Genomic DNA, 24,619 nt, shown 5'->3' with positions numbered 1-24,619 from the left:
TGCTGCAATACTAGTTTGTATTTTTCCTACTGAGATTAAAGCAAATGTAGAATTTAACAGGAAGATCTTGTTAAAGGTTAATCATGGATCTAAATGAATACCCGTTTTCAAAAGACATTTACTTTCCCAAAAGAGAAAGGCTCCTTAATTTCATACGTTTTACATTCATAAGTATTTTAAAAATTGTGAGGCTCAGTTTTAGACTTCATTTCTTTAAAAAAATAAACCTAAAAATTTTAAATTCAGAAACATATTTCAGGATTTAAAGTAAGTAATTTTACTTCCAAAACTTATCTAGTATACACATATTGGAAAAATTGTCACAATGCCCTACTGGAACCAGAAAATGGACTACAAAGCTCACACATCTGTAAACCAGCTGAGGACTTGAAATACTTAATTTTCCTCTTTGATATTTGAAAGTTCATTGTATTTTGGCATCGGACAGTTAGTTGTCCTCACACAGAAGATAAACAAGTCCAAGAACCTGGATCTTACCCAGGATACAGTCTTAACACAATGTTAAAATAATTATGTGTCTAAAACACGTTATCTAGTAGTTCTGAGCACACATTCAGCAGTACACTCACTATTCCTCCCCACAGCATGCTCTTTACTCACTAAAAAAAATTACAATATGAAGGGAAAATATATTTTACATAAGTCTAATAAAGAAGATATTCACTTTTTCATAATTAGATGTCAAAATATAACTTAATCTGCTTTCCCCAGAATTACTTGGCTTGACCACTCAATGGTGACAGTTATTGACATGGAAGGACAGAATGCTATTCAAATAATTTCAAGTCTTTTCTTATATTTTCAGTTGTCTCTGACATTTTATTCTTCTTGTTTTTAAGTATTTTAATATTTTCAAGAAGATACATGTATATATGTGCATATATATATATTTGGGTAATAATTACTTAATATATTAATAAAGAATTAAGCCCCAATAATCAATTCAGCCACACAGGGTCATAGAAATAAGAGGTTCTAATTTTGAATTTTCTTTGTTAGGCGAAGGCTGGTAAGCATCTTTCAAAAACTTTTCAGTGTGGTTTAACTGGTAGATGTTTTCCTGAATATTTTCCCAAACTCCTTGAGGATTAAACTTTTCAAAATGCCAACAAAAGTGACTTAGTATTTTATGCTAATAATGCACAACAGGTGGGTACAAATACAACTTCAGTAGCAGTTAGAGAACAACAAAAATAATGTGGTCCTTTAAATAAAAAGTCAGTTTGCTTGGGAGTACACCTAATCTGGGATAATGCAACACCTGTAAGTCTTTAATGATTATTTTCAAGTGTCTTTAGGAGCTTCATCTGTAAGAGTCATTATTATGATTTGGTATTTTTAAAAAAAGATTTATTTGAGAGAGCGAGTGAGAGAGAAAGAGCACACAAGTGGGAGGGGCAAAGGGAGAGAGAATCTGAAGCAGACTCAGAGCTAAGCGTGGAGCCCGACGAAGGGCTCAATCTCACAACCCTGAGATCACAACCTGAGCCAAAACCAAGAGCCACCCAGGTGCCCCTATAGTTAGATACTTTTAGAAGGTAATGGTGGGAAGGAAAGGATGGCCGGCTGTTCAGCTGAAAGTGCTGACATAAAAGATCAAAATCAACAAAGTGGTAAATGTGGTCTTTAGGAAGGTGTACAATGGAAAATCGTCTCAAACCTGACAAACGACTCAACATTCTTCATAGATGAAATATGATAAAAAAAATAAGGGTTGATTGAGAGGGAAAAGAGGGAAAGGAATGTCACAAAAAGCTGACAAAGAATGTGAGGATGATGGAGGCAAGAGGGGGCTAGAGTTGGTGCTTAGAGGCTTGTCCTAGACCTCTGTGCACTAGGAGGAGGGCCTCAGGTTGGTTTCCTTTTTTATAATTTTCTAAGCAGTGTTTTAAGTGACCACCAAATCATGCTTTCTTGCTCTCTTTCATGCACGGTGATGGGAACATCAAATTTTCAGGATGATGATGTTCTAACAGAAAGAACAATCCATGGTAAAAGCATTCAGATGAACTCTGACAGTCATGCAACAATTCATACATGCTGCATTACACATGGTGAAATGATCTGCAAACAGATATCAAGCAGTCTAATTATGTGCTTTGTAAAAATAAATTTCTCAAATTTTTCAACAAGGATTTTGCAAAAAACCTTGGACAAGTAAGTTGGAAAATGTGGTTTCTTTTCTTTTTCTTGTTTTTTTTTTATAGACATATTATTTAGAATTATGATCAAATCTTCTAAAACTATTGGAAGAGTTGTTGGCCCATCTCTAGATTAAAAACAAACTGAAATAAATTAGATTTTATGTTGAAAAAAGTAATCCAGTTCAACAACCTATGTGCCAAGTTTCCCTCATATAATTGGAAACAGTCAAGCAAAAAACTCTGAAAAAGGAATTTCTAATGGAAGCCTTGAAAACACTTGACTCCAGCTTTGCTACTGGGTGCCATAATAAATCCAGAAACTTAAAACCTCAGATACACAGGAGAAGGAAAAACTTTCAGTGGAGCTATGTAATGTATAGTCTAATATGAAATCTTGAGAAGCAAAAATCTTTCCTCCAGTGAAAGATTCTTATACTTCATTCCCCAGGCATATAACTCTCTCACACTACCCGCCTCCCCCAGCACCCATCACCATTTTACTCTTTGTTCCAGTAGTTTATGAATGCTCAAGAAAGCCTTTTCATTTTTTGAGACAAAAATGTTATAATGTAGTATTCAACACCATTTAGAAGAGAAGACTGTAGAATACAGGAGCTAGGCTATGAGATTCTGGAAAGTAGTTGAGTAAAATATTTATGACAGAATGAAGAGGCTGTTTTTTTTTTTTAAGATTATTTATTTATTTATTTGACAGAGAGAGAGAGATACAGCGAGAGAGGGAACACAAGCAGGGAGAGTGGGAGAGGAAGCAGGCTTCCTGCTGAGCAGGGAGCCCGATGTGGGGCTCGATCCCAAGACCCTGGGACCATGACCTGAGCTCAAGGCAGATGCTTAACTGACTGAGCCACCCAGGCGCCTCCCTCCCTCCCCTTTTTTTAAGAGGCTCTCTTTGATTCATAGTTTTAGGCTGACTAAATTTGGGGGATAAGGTTGAAAACAACCTTAGGTTTAAAACACTTCTACAATTTTTTTTTAAACAGTGGCAGATATTCTGTAAGTGTATTGTTAAAAGCAATGTAGGTCATTCAAAGCTTTTACTAGGGGTACACAGACAATAGTCACTAGCAAAGTAACACTACTGAATAAGATTACAGAAGGTTGCTAGTAAATTAACTGGAATAAGTTTCACTAAGAGAGCTGAGAAAAGTTTATTTGAAAGGTAAAAGAGACAAACTGCTACCTTAGTTCATAGGTGAAAATACTGCTCCCTGATTTAAGATTGCATAAAGGAAAAAATTTGTCTGTGTATGTTTATTTGCCTCTGGATCATACCTTTCTTGTGGTGGTGGGTCAAAACAGAAATCAGAGCTCAATATTTTCTTACTCTCAATACCCACAAGGAATGGAGAGAAACAGTTTTGTCAAGCACTCTACATGCAAATAATCACTCTCTTAAGAAAATGGAGGAGGCACTCCCAAGGACTGGTTGGAGACAGGAAGAACTGAAATCCGGGCTGATTTTCTAAAAGGGATCATTCTGAGGATCAAGTTTAATGGATTCCAACTAGTAGTGGGAATCTGAGAATTACATTCAATATATCAAAAAGCCCAATGGGAAATGTAGGTTTACTAGTAATTAAGTTGCCAAAGTGAAAGTTTTGTATTGTTTTTATTTTTTGATAAAATTATACCAAGTCAGTTCAATGACACAGGTTACTTCACAATTATCAGAAGCAACAACTGGCATAATATAGTTCTTTGATGAATAAAAGGGAAAAAAAACCCCTATAAGTTGATTAAATTAATAAATACCCCTTACTTAGTAGATAAAAATCTTTCAGAAACACAAGGTCCCTAGGAACGAAAGTGTGCTATTTACAAGGTAGGGAGCCACTTACCCGTTTTAGTCTCTTTACTTTACAGCTGAGGTAGCTAACCGAGGCTTAGTGAAGTAAAGAATTTGACCAGAGTCCTTAGTTGAGGGAGCCGCCAGTCAAATCCAATCCTAAGAGATTACTTCTTCCCGTTCTTCTAGGCTGTCTCCTTCCTTGGAGATATTCCTAGTTCTAGCTGTCTCTCCACTCTCAAGTATGCACTAATTCACTAGTTACTATAAATTGTGGTAATTTCTGTGGTTCATATTAAGTGCTGAGAAAATACATCAATCTGCTATCCCAGAAAAATCTTAGATATTATAATAATAATGACGATGATAATAAATAATAATAATAAAAAAACACAGGGATACTTTCCATTGGGCAAATTCTAAGGTTTTCAAAACAACAGCAAAAGCTTGGTGGATATATTTTTAAAAAATGACAGATCACCTGCCTGTGTAATAATAATGTGTGTATGGTTATCCTTGGCCCCAGTTACCCTTCCATCCAAGGACCAGATGTGCCCTCTAAATTAGGGGGCTGGGCAATCAGACAAATACAAATTGAGGGGCATTCTGCAAACAACTATCAACGGGCTGGAAATGGGGAACCACTCTGGAATAAAAGAAACCTAAAAGACATGACAATTAAATACATGACCCCTAATTGGATACTAGATCAAAACCAAGCTAAACAAACCAAAACTAGCTATTGAAAAAACAAAACAAAACAAAACAACCAGCTATAAGGGATACAATTGGGAAATTTGAATATGGACTGTGCGTTAGATGATGCTACTGTATTGTCAAGTGTCTTCAGTATGACAGCTATACAGTGGTTATGCAGGAGGATGTCTTTGTTCCTAGAAGACACAGAGAACGAAATGATACATGTGTCTAACTCTCAGATGGGGGCGTGGGAGGGGGAGAGGGAGGGCAGGAAGGAGAGAGGGAGGGCAGGAAAGAGAGAGGGAGAGAGAGGAGAGCAAAGTGCTCATGCATGTGCGTGCAGAAGGCAGAACAGGTTCTGTCATTCACAAAAACACAAAGACGTAAAATGTACGTGAGTGTTCACGTGACTATTCCTACAACTTTTCTGTAGGTGTGCGATTTTTCAAAATAAAAATCTGGGGAAGAACTTAAGAGTATCAGGAAGTAACCCTGTGTGTGCCCAGAAGGGAAAGATGGGAGCCCCTAGAGCCAAGCTGTTTCTTACACTGCATGGGTGCAAAAGGATTCTCTAAGATATGACAGTCTGCTGTCAACCAAAGGGAAGAGGGCCAGTCAGAGTGTCTGGAACATTTATATGTTAAATTTCCTCCACTGGAATATGATGGAACTTACATGATTTTTAATTAAGAAGGTAAACACCCTAACATTTACTAAAAAAACCACTTAGTACAAACTAGTTACACATTTGGTAAGAGTATAAATACTTTTGGAGTTGAAAAAGCTAATAAAAGGTAAAATCATTCTGATTTTAATGTTCATGTACATGTGTTCACTGGTTACTGCTTTGCATTTAATTTAAGACGGCCTTTTTAATAAGCAGAAAATGTGCATTTTTATATTGTTTAAATTTTAATATGGATTTTTGTTCAAAACAACACAGACATTCAGGCTACTTGTAAATGATACAAGATTTTTTGCTAATGAGGCATTATGTAGAACATATGCAAAAATCACAACTCAGTCTTCCAAAATAGACCACAATAACAGGAAAAAACATGATTTTAATAAAAAAGAACAGCACTGGGCTTTTACTTCAAAGCAATTAAGGGCTTTGGATAACCAAAAGTTTATGTCAAGTTGATGCCAAACCAAACTGGTCTATTAAACACATACTATGAAGAGTTTCTGTAATATTCTATGAAAAGGCTCTTTGCCATAAATATCAAGCACCGCACTCTGAAGATTACGACTATGTTAGGTTCATGTTTGAGAACAAGGAGCCCAACATCCTGATCAGACTTCTAGAATTTCAAATTTGAAATAATGTATCCGTGAAAGAGAAGTTTAAATATGTTTTCCATTTTGTGATTTTTCTTTACAGTAAATTATACCAAGTTTTATATTCTCTCCAACCTTTTTTTCAAGTTTTCCATTAGTCTCAAAAAATTGTTGTTACACATAAAATTTTGAGCTATGTGTAAACATACAAGAAAAAAAAGACTTAAAGACCTTTATTGGAAGTCATTTCTTCAGTTTTCAACAACTGTATTTCAAGGAACAATGTGCTATTTACTAAAGGTACCTTTCCTTTCTAAGCAAATAACGTGATTTTCAAGATTATAAAATCATTGAGGTAGGATACAAATTGGTTTATTTCTTTGGCCTCTTCGACAAAAGTTCCTTTACCTATAAAACTCATTTTGTCTTACTTCTAATTCCTGATGTGACAAAAGAGACTGTTATCAAGTGAATAATATAGTTCCCTAAGGAGGGCCTTAGTTGAGTTTTTAAGGTGAACTCGTCTAGGTGTATATGTTGGTGTCTCTTGTTGACAATATTTATAGGGGAAACCATGCAAGCCTATCACTCCATTTCTTCTGCTGTTCTAGTCCTGGATGGAAGGACTTTTGGATCTGTCTTTTAATGAACACTGAACACTTCAGTTCCTAGACGGTCATATCCCTTTGGAAGAGACAATGGCCAACACAGTGTCCATCTTACTCTTTGGGAATTCAAGAAATGTAACAGAGGAAGTAGTCTCTGATAACCTAGTACTCAGCTGTTGAGTAAAGGTGATAGAGGTGGACTCTAAGCTTGGGCTTGGTCTAAGCATAGAATTTTTATATTTAGATAACTTAAATATGGCTGTTAGCAATTTATTAAGATCACATTCAGTGTTGGGGTCTGGTCCTTTAGCACTGTTCCTCATAAGGAATCATGCCTTGGTTTTCCAAGAAGACCAAGTCTAATCAGTTCTTCTTCCTAGAGGAACAGAGATAACTCCTAGGTATTCAAGCTGGTTCAAAGCCAGGATTCAAACTGTATCACCTAATATAATTCTCAAAAATACTCAGGTTTCTTTTGCCCTGCCCTTAGAAGGGCATATAAATATCACTAAATATACAGAATTTTATTATGTAATTTAACTTTATATATTATCAGAGATAATACTAATCTTTTGAATCTTTGAAATATAAAGCCTCTTATATATTTTCAGCCCACTTTATTGTTTTTAAAATAAGTCTCATATGATGCATCCTTTCCTAGTTTTTTCAAATATTACCATGGCAGGTTAGTTTGTTAAAGGAGGATTAAACTCTGAATCCAAGATGAGAAACTAGAAAATCATATTGGTTTTTCTAAAGGAGAACCTAGCCACATAAGCATCAGATCATATACACTGGAGAGGGGAAAAACAGATAGAGGACCGAGGTCTGGTTTAAAAAACATTGGGAAATAAGAGACACAAGAGATGTCAAATGCAATGTGTAGACCTCATGTGAATTCCATTTCAAACAAACAGGGGAGACACGTTCAGGAAGTTTGAATGTAGACTGGTTGTTAGAGGGTATCAAGGAATTGCCGTTAATTTTTTCACGTGCGATAATGGCATGGTGTTATGTTTAAAAAAATTGCCGATCAGAGATATATACTGGAGTATTCCTAGGAGAGATGACATCTTATCTGGCTGGGGTTAATTAACTGAAGAAAATAAAGGTGAAGGGACAGGTGAAATAAGATTGGGCACATGTTACTGATTGTTTAAGCTAAGTGCTGGGTACCTGGCAATTTAATGCACCACTCCCTCCACTTCTGGGTATCCTTGGTCCAAGAAAACAAACAGAAAGGCAAGAAAAGGAAACAAAGGAAAAGAAAAAAGGAAGGAAGGGGAGAATGACTCAAGGAAGAATATAGTAAGAAGATAAAGTTGTTGGAAACACAGTGTAGAAGTACAAAACAGGGGAAAGGCATTGGGAACCAAAAATGACAGAGGAGGATGCGAAAGAAAATACAGTTCATTATAAAATATCCAAAATGAAGAGGCAGCAAGGAGACTGCTGAAGGGTCCCACCGGACTCCACAATAATCAACGGAATTTGAAGCAAATTTTGAATGTTAGGAGAGGAAACAAACATCTTTTTGGGACTCAAAAAACTGGTACCATGTTATGGAATTTTTTTAACTTTGAAAAAATTATATGAGGCTGGACTTATTCACAAGATGTGTCAACAGCAGGGTCCTTGTCACGCATATTTCCCTTGGTAGGTGCAACCAAATGGCATCAGAACTTCCTGCAGTTATGGTAAGTGCAACAAACGGACAAATGAGGGGGGGAAACAAGATGAGGCAGAGTAGGTTAGGGAAAAATGCCCTTCCACTCGAGCTGTTGAGAGCAGTTAGTAGGTCTAGAGTAGGCTTATATGAAGAATGTTAAGTGAAAACATGATTTTTAAAATAGGCTAGACTTATCCTTCTATGGCACATGATAAAGTATTTTAAACTAATTTTGACCTTATCAAAGTGATATTTCTGTTTTAACATACCTTTGATCTGTAGCCTGCTGTTCTCGAAGCTGAAGAAGAGATAACTCAATTTCATTTTCTTTTCTCCTCAACTGAGTTTTCAGGATCTCAGCCAAGTGCTCTAACTCTTCAATCTGGCCTCTCTGCGACTGAATAACATTTTCTCTGAAATAAAGAACCTTTACAAGAATTTGTAGTTTGAGGAAAAACCTGCAATATTCAAGATCAGTAAAAAGAAAGTTCTTCATAATAAAGAGCAAGCTAAAAATTTTAGCTTAAGTGCCTCTGCATATAGTGAATAGTAGATTAAATGGGATGATTTAGAAATGCATATGGAATAATTCAAAATACTCCTTTTTATACAATAATGTCCTAGATGATAACCTGGACTTCGGTTCAATTCAATTCAATTCAGTATTTATTGGTTACCTACTACGTACTCCACAATCTGCGCATCTTCAGATAATTTACACGCTTTTGTTCTTTCCTATGTACATCTGCCTAGATCACTCAATTTAACATTTCAGTGTTCAATCTCTTCAGAGAGAGAGCAAGAATTTGCAAAACATAACAGCTTTTTTTTTTGCACGTATTTATTTATCTCTACCATGTTTGGCAGCATCCCAGGGTAATAAGCCTCAGGAAACTCCTATGAACCCTGTTTTTTCAGCTGATTAGCAGGTAACAAGATTAGGTTTAGTCTTTTGCTTTTATTCCTTTGCAGGCTAGTCATTGCTGTAACTGGTATTTAAAATATTCAAAAGAAGTAATTTGAAGCCCATATTATTCTTAAGCAACTGTCTAAAGTGTGATGCTATTTCATGTTTTCTTTCCTCATTCAGAATTGTTACTTTTTGATGATCCAGGTGAAGGCCTATAGGGAAGGTGGAACCTTATCTTCATTTGTGTGACTCACAGACACTGAAACCATAAGGCTTTGATTAACTGGGAAAGTAAGCTAAATGTGGCAGGAGTAACCATAGTATGATGAAGAATGCAGTACCGTAGAATCACAGTGAAACAAAATCTGAAATCCATATGTATTTGATAACTCCAAACTTTTAAGCCACTCCCTCCAGTTTTTTTTTTTTAACCGCAAAAAGGCTAATTAATTCAGGATCTAAAAAAAAATTACCTGTAATTTTTCTGAGAATGGAAATGTTGCCCCTAAAGCTTATACTATTCTAAATGACTGGGCTTTATGCCATTCCTTTGGGGGGAAAATTATAATATAGAGGACTATTCTATAAACCCCTCCACTGATGTAGTTGGTTAAGTTGTTCATTTTCCTCATTTTATTGGAAACATGTTATATAATATCTGTTCTTACCCCATAGATCTAGATGTATTTAGTGGAGCAAATTATTTGTACATAAACCAATTGTGTTTAAAATAAAGGAAAGGGAGGGATCAAAAAAGACATGATCAATAAACAAAGTTCTAAAATGACCACAAAAAGAATACATACAAATTTCTTATTTCTCCTCTGGCTTCCTCAAGTAAACGGTTGCCATATTTTGTAAGCATGGGTTGTAGAGTTTCTGCTACATCGACATCTTGGAATCTAATACCTAAAAGTCAATCAGTAAGATTATAAAAGTGAAGTTGGGAAAGAAGGGCTCTTGATTTGCTATCATGAAGAAATTTGCAATATAAGAAAATTTCTTAAGTACTGAGAGATGTGCTTTATAGTACAGAGATCAGAAATCCATTGCCAGAGGGACTACCATTGGCATTAAATGTACATAGCAGCAGGTATTGCAAATTAAACAAACTCTACCATGGAAACCAAATTACTAGAAATATTTTGATTCAACTTATATTTAGGACAACTAAATTCATTTTTTTTTTTAAGATTTTATTTATTTGACAGAGAGAGACATAGCGAGAGCAGGAACACAAGCAGGGGGAGTGGGAAAGGGAGAAGCAGGCCTCCCGCAGAGCAGGGAGCCCGATGCGGGGCTCGATCCCAGGATCCTGGGATCATGACCTGAGCCGAAGGCAAATGCTTAACAACTGAGCCACCCAGGCGCCCCTAAATTCATTTCTGAAAGAACTAAAGTCAGGGCTTTACAATATAAGCCAAAGTATGAAGGAAAAAGATTTCAAAATCTTGACTTTTTTTTGGTATTTTTGATATAGATTTTTAAAAAAAATTTTAAGTAGTTATTCACATTCCTTGACCTTATATATTGAACCTTGTCTTCATCTGTGTGACTCACAGATACGTTTAAGTCAAAATGTTTCCTGTACTTTCGTTTATTCCATCTCAATAAGAAAATACATATTTAAACAGAGGTAATTCAAAAAGGGATCACCAATGAGATTCCTTTAAATAAAACATTTTGCTGCTGCCCTTAAAATATTTTTCTTGTAAAAATAGATACATTTTTACAAGTCTGGTCCCATTGTTAAAAATGAGACATAATTTTAGTTATATGACTACTTTACACTTACAAAATAAATTACTAGAGCTTAAGGTAGATAAAATTATGACAAATAATTCAGATTTTTCATGGAGCATAGTCTCAGATATAAGGTACAGATAAAATTCACTCTTTTAAGAAAGTTTATTTTTAATTAGGGAACTATTATTTGCTATTTCCAAAATTTTCAACATCTATTGTTGTAGTCCAGACGAAAGACCAGAAAACTCTGCCTAAAACCATTAAAATAGTTGATTGTGTTAAAATTTGCCAATTTTGGCCGTAATGCTAATTCTTAAGCTTTTCCTACATAAATCATGGAAAAACTAAACATCACTAGAAAAATTAAAAAAAAAATCTACTTATCCTTAAAATAATCTTTTTTTAAAGATTTTCTTTCTTTTCTCTTTCTTTTTCTTTCTTTCTTTCTCTCTCTCTCTCCCTCCCTCCCTCCCTCCCTCCCTCCCTCCTTCCTTCCTTCCACAGAGAGAGAGAGAGAGTGAGAGAGGGAACACAAGCAGGAGGCAGTGGGAGAGGGAGAAGCAGGCCTCCCGCCGAGCAGGGAGCCCGATGTAGGGCTCGATCCCAGGACCCTGGGACCATGACCTGAGCCGAAGGCAGATGCTTAACGACTGAGCCACCCAGGCGCTCCATCCTTAAAATAATCTTAAAATTTATTGTGTACCAGTGGTTTGTCAATGGTTACATTTTAAGGCATACACAGCTTATAAGAATCTTTGTTCTACTGGTTCCTCACAATAAGGATTGTTTCTATATTACAACAATCACACCTTAAACCAGTACTTTCCATTCCTTCTCTTGACCAGGAACATATAGAAAAATGGAATATGTGTACCGCAGCTTGGGGGCAAGGCTGCCTGTAGCCAGGGAGAGTCTAGTGTTCTCACCTAGCCATGCTACCCTGTGATACTTCTGACAAGTATGGCGTAAGTCCCAGGCTCAAAGGTGGTCTTGAAGAGGCTATTAAGATTACTAAGGTATCAACCCTGATGATGGTGCCTCAAGTTTATTCAGAAAGATAATGGTTGAGAAAACATTCATCACTATCGAGTGCTTTGTGCAGCTTCTACATCTTGGACTCTGTACCAGACAGTGAAAAAGGTCTGAATTACTAAGAGTGTATAAACACAAGGAGAAATTTAAACTTTCTAGTCACATTTTAAAGACTGTGCTGCTCTGTGGCTCCTTTTTTTTTTTTCCCCTATGGAAGAACTTCCACCAGACTCTTCTATTTAAACAGCAATTCATAGCAGTAGATTAGTTTGCCACGTTAATCTACAATTTGGGCATTGCTTCTTTATTTAGTATCAAAGACCTTACAGACCTTAGAGATCATCTTGCCCTGCTTCAGTTACAGATGACCAAACTAAGGTTGAGAGAGGGTAACTGACTTTTGGAAGGTAAAATACACTACCATGGAGTTGCTATCTTTTGACCTTTTTTCTCATCTGGTGTTATAACTCCATTTTACAGATGGGAAAAATGAGGCTCTGAGAGATCAAGTGCTCTCTTCCAAGTAGAAAGTTAATTAGCAGCACAGTGTATTTCCTAACTTATAATGTGCTATGATTGCTTTGGTTATATCAAAGTCTACTGCCAGTCTCACAAGCTAGGTGTAGCTGAGCCCTTTCATTCTGCAGCTGCCTCCTGCCTATATGGAGGCCTTACTGAGTTCAAGGGAACTTTGCCTAGGGAAGAGATAGTGTCCATATTTTGGCTTGGAGAAAAGAACAGAAGAAAATTTTCTCCTTTTCTGTTTATATGGCATTTTTTGTCCTCCTTGATGAACTGAAAGTTTTACATGATTTTTTGTGTCCCTCAAAATGTTTGGTCTTTATGTGAAGCATGTTCCAAACGAAGATCAATTGCAGCTACAATTTTAATTCCTTCCCTAGGAGTTGAAATTTAAAAAATGTTACTTAAAATATTTATTGACTTTTCACCTCATTGTAAATAAAGTTTGTCCATGGGTGGGGAGAGTTGGGAATTTTTATTAGAAATATTTAGGTTCTTCCTATTTTAAGTTTCATCTATGCAACTGAATTGCTTTGTGTGGGTAGGTTTTAGGTGATTCATTCTCAAAATGAGGAAAGTGATTGACCTATGATCATTTTTGGAGATGGAGGAGACTTTTATGGTCCCTTGCATAAATCCTTGTATTTTACATGGAAGGAGCAAGTTCAGAATGATTAGATGACTTGTCCAAGGTCACCAGATAGTAAGTAGAGGAGCAAGAACACAATTTTTTAAATCCTTGTTATGTGCACGTTGCGTTGTCATGCTACCTCCATACGATGAGAGATTTAAACAATTCTGCAAATTTTAAAAGAGGTCTTTTGACAAAGAAATTGTGATCATTCAAAACAGAAAGTGTGATCATAAATAAGCAAACTAGCTGGTTTCCCCATTTGCTTGAGTCAATGTGATTTCTGTGTGCAATACAGAAAACCAATTCAAACTAAACTATTTTATACAGTTTCACACACGTCTCTCATATCAGGATAAATAATTATGTTCAGTGTTTTACTCAACAAATAGTTTTCATGTTATTATTAACATTTTATCAAAACGCAAGTCATAAAACTATTTTCCTATTTCTAAAGGTACTTAAAAACCTGAGAAATACAGAAATACTGTGTGTGTGCATGCATGTTAAAACAGCCTACTAAAAGACTACATTTAGGATTTAATATAAGCTTATTTTACCTTTCCTGGGGCATTCTTGTACGCCTGCATTTTCATGCACTTTTCTACGCCCAGTATTAACACGAGATTGCACATAATTGTATGGTGTTTGCCTGTAATCCTGGATTTGAAGTTGCTGTTTGGCTGAAATGAGTCTGTTTTTGAGGACTTCATTCTGTCTTTCAAGCTCATGAACTTTATCTTGCAGCTGCTCCATCATTTCTTCCATTTCCACATCTCGTCCCAGCCGCTTGGGGCCGCCACCAACCCGCTCATATCTTTTCTTGTCATTAACTAGCCGTATTAACTTGGTGGCCATTCTAGGGAAATAATAAAAAGATGAAAAGGAATGTGAGAAGTCAGCATAAAATGCATTCTGTTGAAAGGAACATAATCACTGTGAGGACTTCAGTGCAGAACCTGAATAATAAATTTCAGGTTTTGATGTAACTATTACTGCCTGTGAAGAATCCTTTGATGATAATTGAAACCACTGGGCAACAATCTGCTTTATAGCACTGACAAATAACAGTTTCCTAAGGCTTATCATTTAAGGTTAGTAAAGAGAGGACACATATTTACTCCATATGTTCCTCAAATGCAATTTTTAACGCATGACCTTATGTAGGAATGCTGTATGCACTTAAATGCAGCTACAGATTGTGGATGTGGTGGGTTATAGATGTGAGCCACAGTAAGTTATAACTTTTGAAAAGTGTGTTAAGACTATGGAGCATGTAGGTGATATGTTTTAGGTGAACTGTTTTCAGGTTCTCTAAGATTAAGACATGTTACAAATACAAAAATGTTAGGATGCATAGGTACACACAGATAAAGAGCCCAACGAAAAATTCAGAGAAACCAAAACTTGCCACTAAATGTTGCTTAGTGCCCAAGAAACATTCATGTTTAATGGTAGAAAATACTGAGATGCAGAAAGTATTATTTTAATGCTACCTTTAAATTTAGACATAAGTTGTGCTTTTGACATCTTAGGAGTTTATACCTTTCATTCTTTTAAGTTTTGATAAAAACTGGTTAGACAGAACAAAAGACAGAAAGGGCACATGGGGGTGATGTAATATACACGTACAGAAAACATGCCTGACAGTGAATGGAAAAATCTTGGCAGGACAAGAAAGAAAAGGTGGCTTTGATGAGAGACACAAGTTCAAGACTTTACAAAATTGGTCGCACATCTTCAATAGCTGATTCTAGTTTACAGTGAATCTATTTTTATAAAGAGCCAGACGGAGATTGAAAATAAAAACTCACTTCATTTTTCTTTAAACGGGGTTTGCTTTATTTTAGCATGGTTATGGACAGAAGCTTTTACTTAAGAGAACAAAAGTGAAATAAAAAAATGCTTAATAGCTTTGGGATGTCATAGAACAACCTTTTTTTGCCCTAAGCAGAGTCTTCTGTAAAAGCAGTAGTAATACATGTCTATCTACACTTCTGGCTACTCGGCCTACAGCATGTGGCATCAGGGAGAGCTATGCATAACATAATCAGTTAAGATTGTTTTCTCTTTCCCTTGAGGCAAATCCATTAAACATGCTTTATAAGGGATATAGAATAATAAAAACCAAGATCCAAGAGTACCACAAACACCCTAGTAAAATAATCAATGGATTAGTTCCTTTTCCACCGAATCCAGAGGATGATATATCATTGGGAAATTTGGGCAGGTATCATAAGCCCAGCAGAGCCACACATTCTATCTAGCCCTTTAATGAGTTTAGGATCTTTTGCCCCGCCCAATGGCTTAGCCATAGAAATATGGTTGCCATCTAACTGAGATGTCAACCTAAGTATCTGAATCTTTTGTTTCAGAGAGACTATCACGGAGATAGAGATCACACTCAAAAGACACAGGTATAATATTATAAAAAAAAGACAACATATGGAGAATAATAAATGACCCAAATTTTTAAGGAAAGAAAAGTACATTAGTAGAGTGGTTTTAAATTCCTTCAAGGATGTTCAAGTAAACTTTGTCAAGAAACAAGATTACATGTTTGTCCAGTAAAAGCAGTAATTTTCATTCGTTTGATGTTATTTTGTGGTATTAACGCATTGTATGTGATCTGGTAAAGTTTGAGTACTTACTTAAAAAGGTGGTTTATCCAATCTACATTTATGCTAATGTGATACTAATTACATCTTAAGGATAAGTTTAAAAGCAGTTCTGGGGCATCTGGCTGGCTCAGTTGGTAGAGCATGCGACTCTTGATCTCGGGGTTGTAAGTTTGAAATCCCATACTGGGTGTGACGATTACTTAAAAATTAAAAAAAAAAAATAAGAGCAGTTCTACATGTGCCTCTAGGTAGTGTCCATGGTGTGAAATTCAGAAGGATTTTAGAGCTTTGGGTCAGAGTGGTCATTGGATCACTGCTCTCAAGGCTAAGTAAAATAACATTGCAGGAGGTTAAATGGCTTGAACATAATACCACAGGCCAGTGGCAGAGAAATAATAGAACACATGCATACAGCTTGACTCCTAGCCGAGTCCTTTTTTCATTAAGCTACATGGCTCATTATTAGGTTGTTTTATATTTTCTGGCTAGGACAAATTACTAATGAGGTCAAGGTTGTGAATTCAATTATTTTAGTGACCAATTAGGCTTACAAAGGAAAAAAAATTGCTCAGTGGTCACAGAGTTCATTCCTCATTCTGATAGGACACGTGTGTGTTACTGGTCAGAAAAGGAATCAGGCAAGTGAGTCACATGTCTTGAGAAAAGACATTACCATGACTCAAAAACGAACTCAAAGTAAAAGCGCCATACACAGTAGGTCAGTGGGTCATTAAAACCAAGTCCACAGAGTAGAACCTGAACTAGAATCACCCCTTTCGGATGCGTTCTAAGCAGAATCCTCCCAACCCCCTGCCCCCCGTCTTCTTTCCTCCACAGCTGTCTGGCCTTTTCATTTTACCTAGAACATGAATATGAATACAGGCCTGTGGAAGCTTACAAATGGGAATGTGCTTTTTTGTTTTTAATGCCACACATTCAGAAGATAGTCAGTGTTTCTTGAACAAGAAGGTATGAAAGAATATCTACTCTTAAGAAGTTATCCCAGCAAAAATTTTTTGCACACAAATCAAGTGACAATGTTTCTTCAGAAACAGTAGACACTCTTTGAAATCGAGATTCTAGACTCATCCAAGCAAGTTAAACATGTTCCAGCTATTGAAGTGATGTTCTCATTAGTAAACCCCAAATCTTAGGGAACATGCATTCTAACAAATTAGGATAGCTAATTACTTTTTTGAACTTTCATTTTAAACCAAGGCACTTAAAAAACAGATGCTTTGGTCATTTGCTTATTAAACTATAAATATTAAACCATAAGTTATTTATAGATATGATATACTTGTGGCACTCTTAGCTATTAGCTCTTTCTTTCAAATAGCAACTTAAGACATAATAAACACTCATCATCTTTTTGGTTTATTATTCTAGTTTTTAAGATCTTCCATTTTTAAAAATTGTATTTATTTACAACCTGCCTTGTTCCAAAAAAGATTCCAGGTGGAGTTTTCAATTAAGTTTATAAAAAAGCATATCATCCAAACTTTACAGAGTCAGGAGAAAAAGCTAAAAGCTTTTTATCACAACCTTTTAATTTTATCCTCTTGCTTGCGGGCATGCTGTTTAAGCAAAATGTTCTCATCGTGCAAACGCAAAAATCTGTCTTCCAGTTCCTCACGACTGATACGTGACACTGCCTGGCGAGACTTCATTGTCCGTGTTGTTGAAGTTTCTGTAAAAATGCCAAGGTAATTAATAGTGGGATTACTTAAAACAGTCTCTAAAAAGGATAACTGTTGATATTAATATAATCTCCGATGCACTCATCTTTTTTCCTTTGTGACCCACTATTAAGATTGTTTTAGAAAATATTACAGTGTTGTTTACATCACCAATCACAGGGGAGAATAATAATCCTTGCTATTAAAAGTTTACAAGTAATATTAAGGATTTGAACAATAACGGTATCCATTCAAAATGGTATTTAGGTAACCATTCTTTAAGAATGTAAGATGGAACCCTGATTCAATAAGACTTTTCAACTTACATGCTCAATGTTGAAAAAAACAAAAGTCAGATTATCTAAAAGTATTTTTTTTTTTTTACGGAGGCAAGAGTTATAATTTGGTGAACATAGGATATTTTTCAGAGCTATGTATGGGTTTTGGGTTCTAGAAAATAAACTGTAATTTGCAAGTACAAACAACAAACCTTCAAAAATCATTTATAAGCTATCTTATGTATTATTATTAATTTTTTAAGATTTATTTGACAGAGAGAGAGATAGCAAGAGCAGGAACACAAGCAGGGGGAGTGGGAGAGGGAGAAGCAGGCTTCCCGCCGAGCAGGGAGCCCGATATGGGACTCAGAACCCTGGGATCATGACCTGAGCTGAAGGCAGAAGCTTAAGGACTGAGCCACCCAGGCGCTCTATCTTATGTATTTTTAAAGAACTTTTATGCCTTTTAACATGTGTATATGATTTTTCACATATGCTTAAATTTAGTATTTCCCATATCACTGGCTAATTTGCATTAATCATCCAAAAGAAACAAAGAGCAAGTGGACAAAGGTTAAAGCCCCTATGGCGGGTTACTGAGGACAAGAATTGAACTTAAGGTAGCAAATTCCAATAAACAGCTTTGCACAAGTGACATTTATTTGTATTTGAATACCTAGTACTCCACCAAAGATCTAAAGCAAAGCTTATACATACTTTTTACTTTCAAAAATAAAACCTGTATAGTCAAATTTATCCTTTTCAATGAACAATGCATTGACCACCTTTCTGTGGTAGTTCAAGGTGGCCACTCGAATTGTTCTAATTAACAGGGGTATGAAGACACCTTAGTGGAATATATTTGATATCACAGCAGTCTCAATGACAAATGCAGTAGCATGAGAGCAGAGCTGACATGTAAACAACAAACAAAAACACAACTCTACACTCTGAATTGTTCCTCAAAGCAGTGTTTTTCATTCTCAATTTGAAAGTGACTTTTTAGCTCTAGGGCAACCACTAAGTGATAAAAGGATAAAGGAAACCTTTAATGTATAGTAATTTGATAAAACAAAGTCAGTATCACTTGGATAAACAAACCATTTTGAGATACTCTACTTGAAAGGCAAAATTTTTTAAATATGGCATTTCCCCCCATATAAAATTTAAACATAAAGAAACATTTTAATGGTGAATGTGATTTAAACCAGGCAATTCGGTTTGGAGGCTTGATACTCTCTGTGTAGTTTCCACTGATGTGTGGAATTTTAAAAAGATGATTTATAACAATTCTTTATCAGAACAGAGGGGGATTTTACATTTTCTATGAGCTGTTGATAATTGATGCATGCAGTAAAATACCATATGTTGTTCTAAACTCTCCGTGTTCCTGTTTAGTCCAATCAAGAGCTATATAGTTACTTAAATGGCTTCGTTTGTAAGGATATCAGAAATATTTTAAATTAAAAGAAAAGAAGTTACTGATCAAAGTTCATAACGATAATAAATAACAGCTGGCCATACCTTGTAACCCTCCCATTCCAGAGAGGTTTAGACCTATATCTTTCACAGGCAGGTCTCCTGCCGTCTCATCAGTGGGACGAGACATGGCCTATCTGTGGAGAAAAGAAAATTCAAATAAGATCTTTCCAACGTATAATATTAACTATGCAATGGAATGGACCAAATAAAATGAATAAAGCATTATGACTTTAACGGACATCTATTGTCCAGATGTGCTGCTTGAAGAAGGTGAAAGCTTCTATTTTAAAAACAATACTACATTCAATCAGTGTTCCTTTCAACAGTATATTTCCTATAGTTTGCTTAGGAAATGAGGTAAGAATATCATTCTTCCTTCTCTCATTTCTTGATCTGAACAAAAACAATTCCCCCAAATTTAAGAAATACTTCCTCTCTGTCCCCCACCCCCTTCCCTGCCCCCCAAAGCAAGCAGGTATCTTGGAAAAAACCTAGTCGGAAAACTTGATTCAAACGGTTGTTCTATTATTTACTAGCTGGTCGAGTCACCTAATCTCGCTGAGTTTCAGTTCCTTAATTTTATTTTATTATTTTTTTAAAAGTCATTTTACTTTGTTTTATATATACGTATATATATAAACATTTTATTTATCTGTCAGAGAAAGAGAGGGAGCACAAGCAGGTGGAATGGCAGGCAGAGGGAGAAGCAGGCTCCCCGTGGAGCAGGGAGCCCGATGTGGGACTCGATCCCAGGACCCTGAGATCACGACCTGAGCCAAAGGCAGACGCTTAACCGACTGAGCCACCCAGGCGCCCCTATATATATTTATATATATATATATATATATATATATATTTTTTTTTTTTTTTTTTTTTTTTTTTTAAGTAAACTCTACCCCCAACACGAGATCAAGTCACACGCTCTACTGAAAACTGAGCCAGCCAGTTGCCACCGTTCTTTTAACTTTAAGGATGGAGAAAATAACAGCTATCTCACAGAGTTATTCCAAGGGTGAGATGGCAAATTAAAAGCAGTTAGCACATTTGCCTGGGATGTCAATATTACTTGAATATTAATTTTTAGCTTGGTGTACAAATGAGCGGGTAGGTCCAAGTTTTATCAAAGATGTTTCATAAATTCACCGGCTGCGTTTGTCGTTGTTGTCCTGTCTTTGTTGCCATGAGTCCCAGTCCCGGGGCTTTCGCCCTCAACATACAAGCTGTGCAGTTAATTCTGGTATCTTTACCGTTCCTATTCTCCAGAGATGCACCACAGTGACTCAGTTTTGTATGTGGTTATTATAAACGGTCCGTGCAATGTCTAGTATGTAGAAAAAAAAAGATTTTATATTTTCATTTCAAATCACCCCAAAAGCCAAATGAAGATGCCCTAAGGCAGAGGTTCTCAATCTCTAGAATGTTGGGCCTAGAATGTAAAGTCCAAGAGAACACGTGGCTTATTTGTCTTGTGCATCTCTGCATGGTATTCTCAGAGGCCAACACAGAGCTTGGCACATAGCAGGCATTCGCTAAATAGTGGCTGAATGAATGGAACCCATGGAGCTTTAGGGTCTGTAGACCCAAGAGATGGTTTATAAGATCTTGTATGCATATGTGTATATGCAATATCTTTAGGGAAAGGGTTCATAACCTTTATTATAACTTGTCAAAGGTCAACTGCATCTAACTGTGGCATAAACAATGAACAGACATATACCTGAGGGATCACTTTCTACTTCTTTTGGAAACATTGCTCCAGGAAAGATCAGTTTTATTTATTTATAATGCTTTATTCATTTTATTTGGTCCAAATTGTCAAGCAGTTTAAACATAGGACACTTGTGAAAATGATTAACTCTGCCATGATAGAGTTATGGTAACTTTTACAATAATGATGATGGTGGTGGTGGTATTAACATTTACTGAATGCTTACTAAAATGTGCCAAGCGCTCTTCCAAGTGCTCCGATAATACGAATTAATCAAGTATCTCACAATATCCCTGTGAGGTTGTTACTCAAATGATTCCTACTTTACAAATGAACAAAACCAAGACACAGCTTAGGGAATTTGCCCAATGTTACGCATCTAAGAGGTGGCTGTCTGGTCATATTTTTGATTGTCACGATTGGGAAGGTGGAGGGCAGTGTTACTGGCATCTAGAGGTCAGAGATGATGTTAAACATCCTACAGTGCACAGGAACCACGACAAAGAATTATCTGGCTCCAAATATTAATAGCGCGGAGACTGACAAACCCTGTACAGTGCTGTCACACCTCTTCAATACCATCTAATGTTATCCTTCCTTGCTCTCACCATGCTCCACTCAACACTCCTCCTTTAGGTTCCTCAAATCCACGTTACCCTTGTCTTGCTCAAAGCCTTTGCATTAGCTGGTTCCTCATTCTTTGGGGCTCAGCTCAAATGTCACTTCCTCAGAGATGCCTTCCCTGATCACCTTCTGTCAGAGTACTCTTCCTCCCAAATTCTTCACTGTTCATTTCCGTGGTAGCAATCATCTCTACCTAAAATTATCTTGTTTACTAGCTCATTACTAGTCTGTCTCCACTAATAAAGTATAAGCATCTCGAGATGGGTATCAGCCCTATTCACAGCAGTAGGGAATAGTGTCTGGGGCAAGGTTGGTCCCGAGATTAATATTTACTTCATGACTAAATGAATACCTGGCATTGAGACTAAAATGGTAAACAGAATCCCTGCCTTTATGCAGTTAATAAGCTATGGGGGTAATCAGACGATAAACACATAATTATAAATAATTAAGCAAACAATAGGCCATTCAGGAAGCTTAAGGGTCTACCAACCAACCCTTAACCCAGGGCTAATGAAAGAATTGTGTTTATGTGCCCTTCTACTTGAAGGACTTGGAGAGGCACGGCAATTAGCATCAACTCTCATCAGCTAGGGTTTAAGGCTGGGATATATATAAAATTTCAAACCGGTGCTGGGCGTGGGGATAATGCGCGGGCTGTGATTCAGGCCTGAGGATGTGGTCCCGTGCTGGGCTGCTTTTCACGCGAGCAGAGCTCTAGTGCCTTCTCTAGGGCGTAGAGCTGACCCCAGGACCCCGACCCGTGCTGCAGGTAGAGGGTGGGCCACCTCCGTCCCCCTTGACTCCCCCGGAGTACTCACCGCCACTCTCTCCCCGCGGCTAGCTACCGTTGCTATAGCGCCGACGGCGTGTTGGGCGGCTGGCCGAGAGGAGCACGGGAAAAACATGGCAGGCTCCGTTGCCTCCTGGGAAATGTAGTTTTGCTCCAGCCCTAGCCCGCCCGCTCGCTGAGGAGCTGTCGGCCCTGGGAAATGCTCGTGCCCCAAACCCTGAGGCGCTCTCGAGCGCCGCCGCCTTGCATCCTGGGAATGGTAGTTCTCATGGCTCGGACGGAGAATGGCGCCGGGCGGGAGCAGGACGCTGAGAGAACTACAAGCAGGAGGCGGGGTCCAGGGAGAGGGATCTACGCGGCTAGCAGTGGCGAAGGCGGCTGTAGCGGCAGCATGAAGCGGACTCCGACCGCCGAGGAACGAGAGCGCGAAGCTAAGGTATGTCGGCCTCTCGGGAGTCTGGGATCCTCCGTGCACTTGTAGCTAGGGGCCGGGAACCGGAAGGGCTTGGTTGCATGGCAAGCGGACTCAGGGTCTTAAGCCAAGGGATGACAGGGCCTTGTCAGTAAGGGAACCAGAGACATTGGGGGATATACATTCATGCTGGTCAGGATGCAGGCCTAGTCCTGTTGGATCTGCTCACCAGTGAGAATCACGACACCCATTTCCTTTTCCTGCTTCTGCACCTCGTTCCTTGGTCAAATCTGGAGCTACCCTGGTGCCTCAGTTTACCGGGATGACTGTGATCGTAACAGTTGTTCTTTCCCTTCAGTAATGGTTTCCGAGGACCGGGATTGGTTCAGATGAAGTATCTGTGCGGTCAGATGTGTTTGTTTGGAACAGTTGTCTTCAGTGGCTGCCTGTTGTCTTCAGCACAGCGGATATGAATCTAACTACAATCCTGTTTTCCACCTTTGGGGTTTGGCTTCTGGTAGTTGCCATTCCATGGATGGCAGTAATAACATCTACAGCGACTTTTTTTTTTTTTTTTTTAGCTTTTATTACATGTCAGGATCTGCCTTAAGTTCGTAAAATTTATATTATTTCATGTTCTTACCATAGCAGATTGCGAGATAGATATTATGCAGATGCAGTATCAATAGTCCTGTTTTACCTATGAAGACTGAAGGTTCAGAACAATTGTTTTCCTTTCTCTCACTCCCCAAATCAAGTCCTGTTGGTTTTTTACATAAGTCGGTAACCTGTGCACTTTTTCTATCTCCACCACCTTGGACCAAGCTACCATTATCTCTTTAATGGATGTTACAAGAGTCTCCTTGTTGGTCTACACTTACTCTACACCCTAACAACTCCCTTGTCCCCTTCCACACAACCAGTCTCTTCTGCACACTATGGGGAGTGGTATTTTCGAAGTGCAAATCTAATCATGTCCCTTTCCTTCCTCCCCCCTCTGCCAACCACTTGTTTAAAAATCTTCCATGACGTTCTGTTGCCCTTAGGAGAAAGAGAAAACTTCACATGGCCTACAATGTCTTGCATGGTTTGGACCCTACTTATTTCTACAGCCTCATGGGACATGACACTCTGCTTGCTCTCTACCCATCAGCCACTTTGGCCTTCTTAAAAGGCCCCCTTTCCTGCTTTATCTGTTTACATAGCCTTTACACATGCTGTTATGTTGCCTACTCTATATTAGGCAAATATTAGAAGTGAGGACCAGTGGTAACTAAAACAGACACAATTCTTGCTCTTGTAGAATTTAGAATCCTGCAAGTGAGTTTGTCTTAGGGTGATACTTCTATGGATTTAAAACATAAAATCTGGGGGCGCCTGGGTGGGCTCAGCTGGTTAAGTGTCTGCCTTTGGCTCAGGTCATGATCTTGGGGTCCTGGGATTGATCCCCGCATCGGGCTCTCTGCTCAGTGGCGAGTCTGCTTCTCCCTCTCCCTATGTGATTTCTCTCTCTTATTTATTTATTAAATAAATCTTTAAAAAAAAATAAAATCTGTCCTATAATGTCCTGAGTTGTAACAAGGTTTCACCAGGGGCCTGAATTTTTCATGCTAGAGTCTGCCTGTGAAATAGTATACTAAAGATGGATTTAGAGGGGGGAGGATCCTTCTGCATTAGTCTACAACAGTGCAGAGAAAGAGGTAATTGTCACCCAATGGTGCTGTGTATGATGTCTTTCTCACCTTTTAGCTTTACATTTCTGTTACTCATTCTGTTGATTTATTGAGCATCTATTATTTACTAGACACTGGGATTATGGCTTAAGCTAAGATAGAATCTCTGGACAAAGGAGCTTTTACTCTACTGAAACCTTACCCTTTGCCTGTGTGATAGTGTCATCCACCTTTTATGGATGTGGAAACTGAGGCTTGAGGAAATCATGACTTGCCCAA

At 37.6% G+C, this 24,619-nt stretch overlaps 2 protein-coding genes across 7 annotated transcripts in view; one reads left to right on the top strand and one right to left on the bottom strand.

Annotated features, from left to right (window-relative positions):
* Positions 1-22,356, bottom strand: part of RPGRIP1L (RPGRIP1 like) — a 91,714-nt gene extending 69,358 nt beyond the window's left edge. For all 3 annotated transcript variants that reach the window (XM_025852442.2, XM_073884352.1, XM_073884353.1), the window contains exons 1-6: positions 22,284-22,356; positions 19,173-19,264; positions 17,237-17,381; positions 13,631-13,929; positions 9,946-10,048; positions 8,499-8,642 (exon numbers count right to left, since the gene is read on the bottom strand). In XM_025852442.2, coding sequence (XP_025708227.1) covers positions 8,499-8,642; positions 9,946-10,048; positions 13,631-13,929; positions 17,237-17,381; positions 19,173-19,257 — 776 coding nt within the window. In that variant the 5' untranslated portion in view covers positions 19,258-19,264; positions 22,284-22,356. The remainder of the gene's footprint in view (positions 1-8,498; positions 8,643-9,945; positions 10,049-13,630; positions 13,930-17,236; positions 17,382-19,172; positions 19,265-22,283) is intronic.
* Positions 22,357-22,439: 83 nt separating this feature from the next.
* FTO (FTO alpha-ketoglutarate dependent dioxygenase) overlaps positions 22,440-24,619 on the top strand; it is a 414,363-nt gene continuing 412,183 nt past the window's right edge. For all 4 annotated transcript variants that reach the window (XM_073884393.1, XM_025852363.2, XM_025852362.2 and 1 more), the window contains exon 1: positions 22,440-22,691. In XM_073884393.1, coding sequence (XP_073740494.1) covers positions 22,455-22,691 — 237 coding nt within the window. In that variant the 5' untranslated portion in view covers positions 22,440-22,454. The remainder of the gene's footprint in view (positions 22,692-24,619) is intronic.

This window comes from Callorhinus ursinus, unplaced genomic scaffold, assembly GCF_003265705.2.
Source record: "Callorhinus ursinus isolate GAN/ISIS: 27379988/994484 unplaced genomic scaffold, GSC_fseal_2.0 scaffold56, whole genome shotgun sequence".
In the NCBI taxonomy this organism is placed as follows: domain Eukaryota; kingdom Metazoa; phylum Chordata; class Mammalia; order Carnivora; family Otariidae; genus Callorhinus; species Callorhinus ursinus.
Note: the sequence above shows the minus strand (reverse complement) of the source record. Positions and strands in the feature narration are given on the sequence as shown.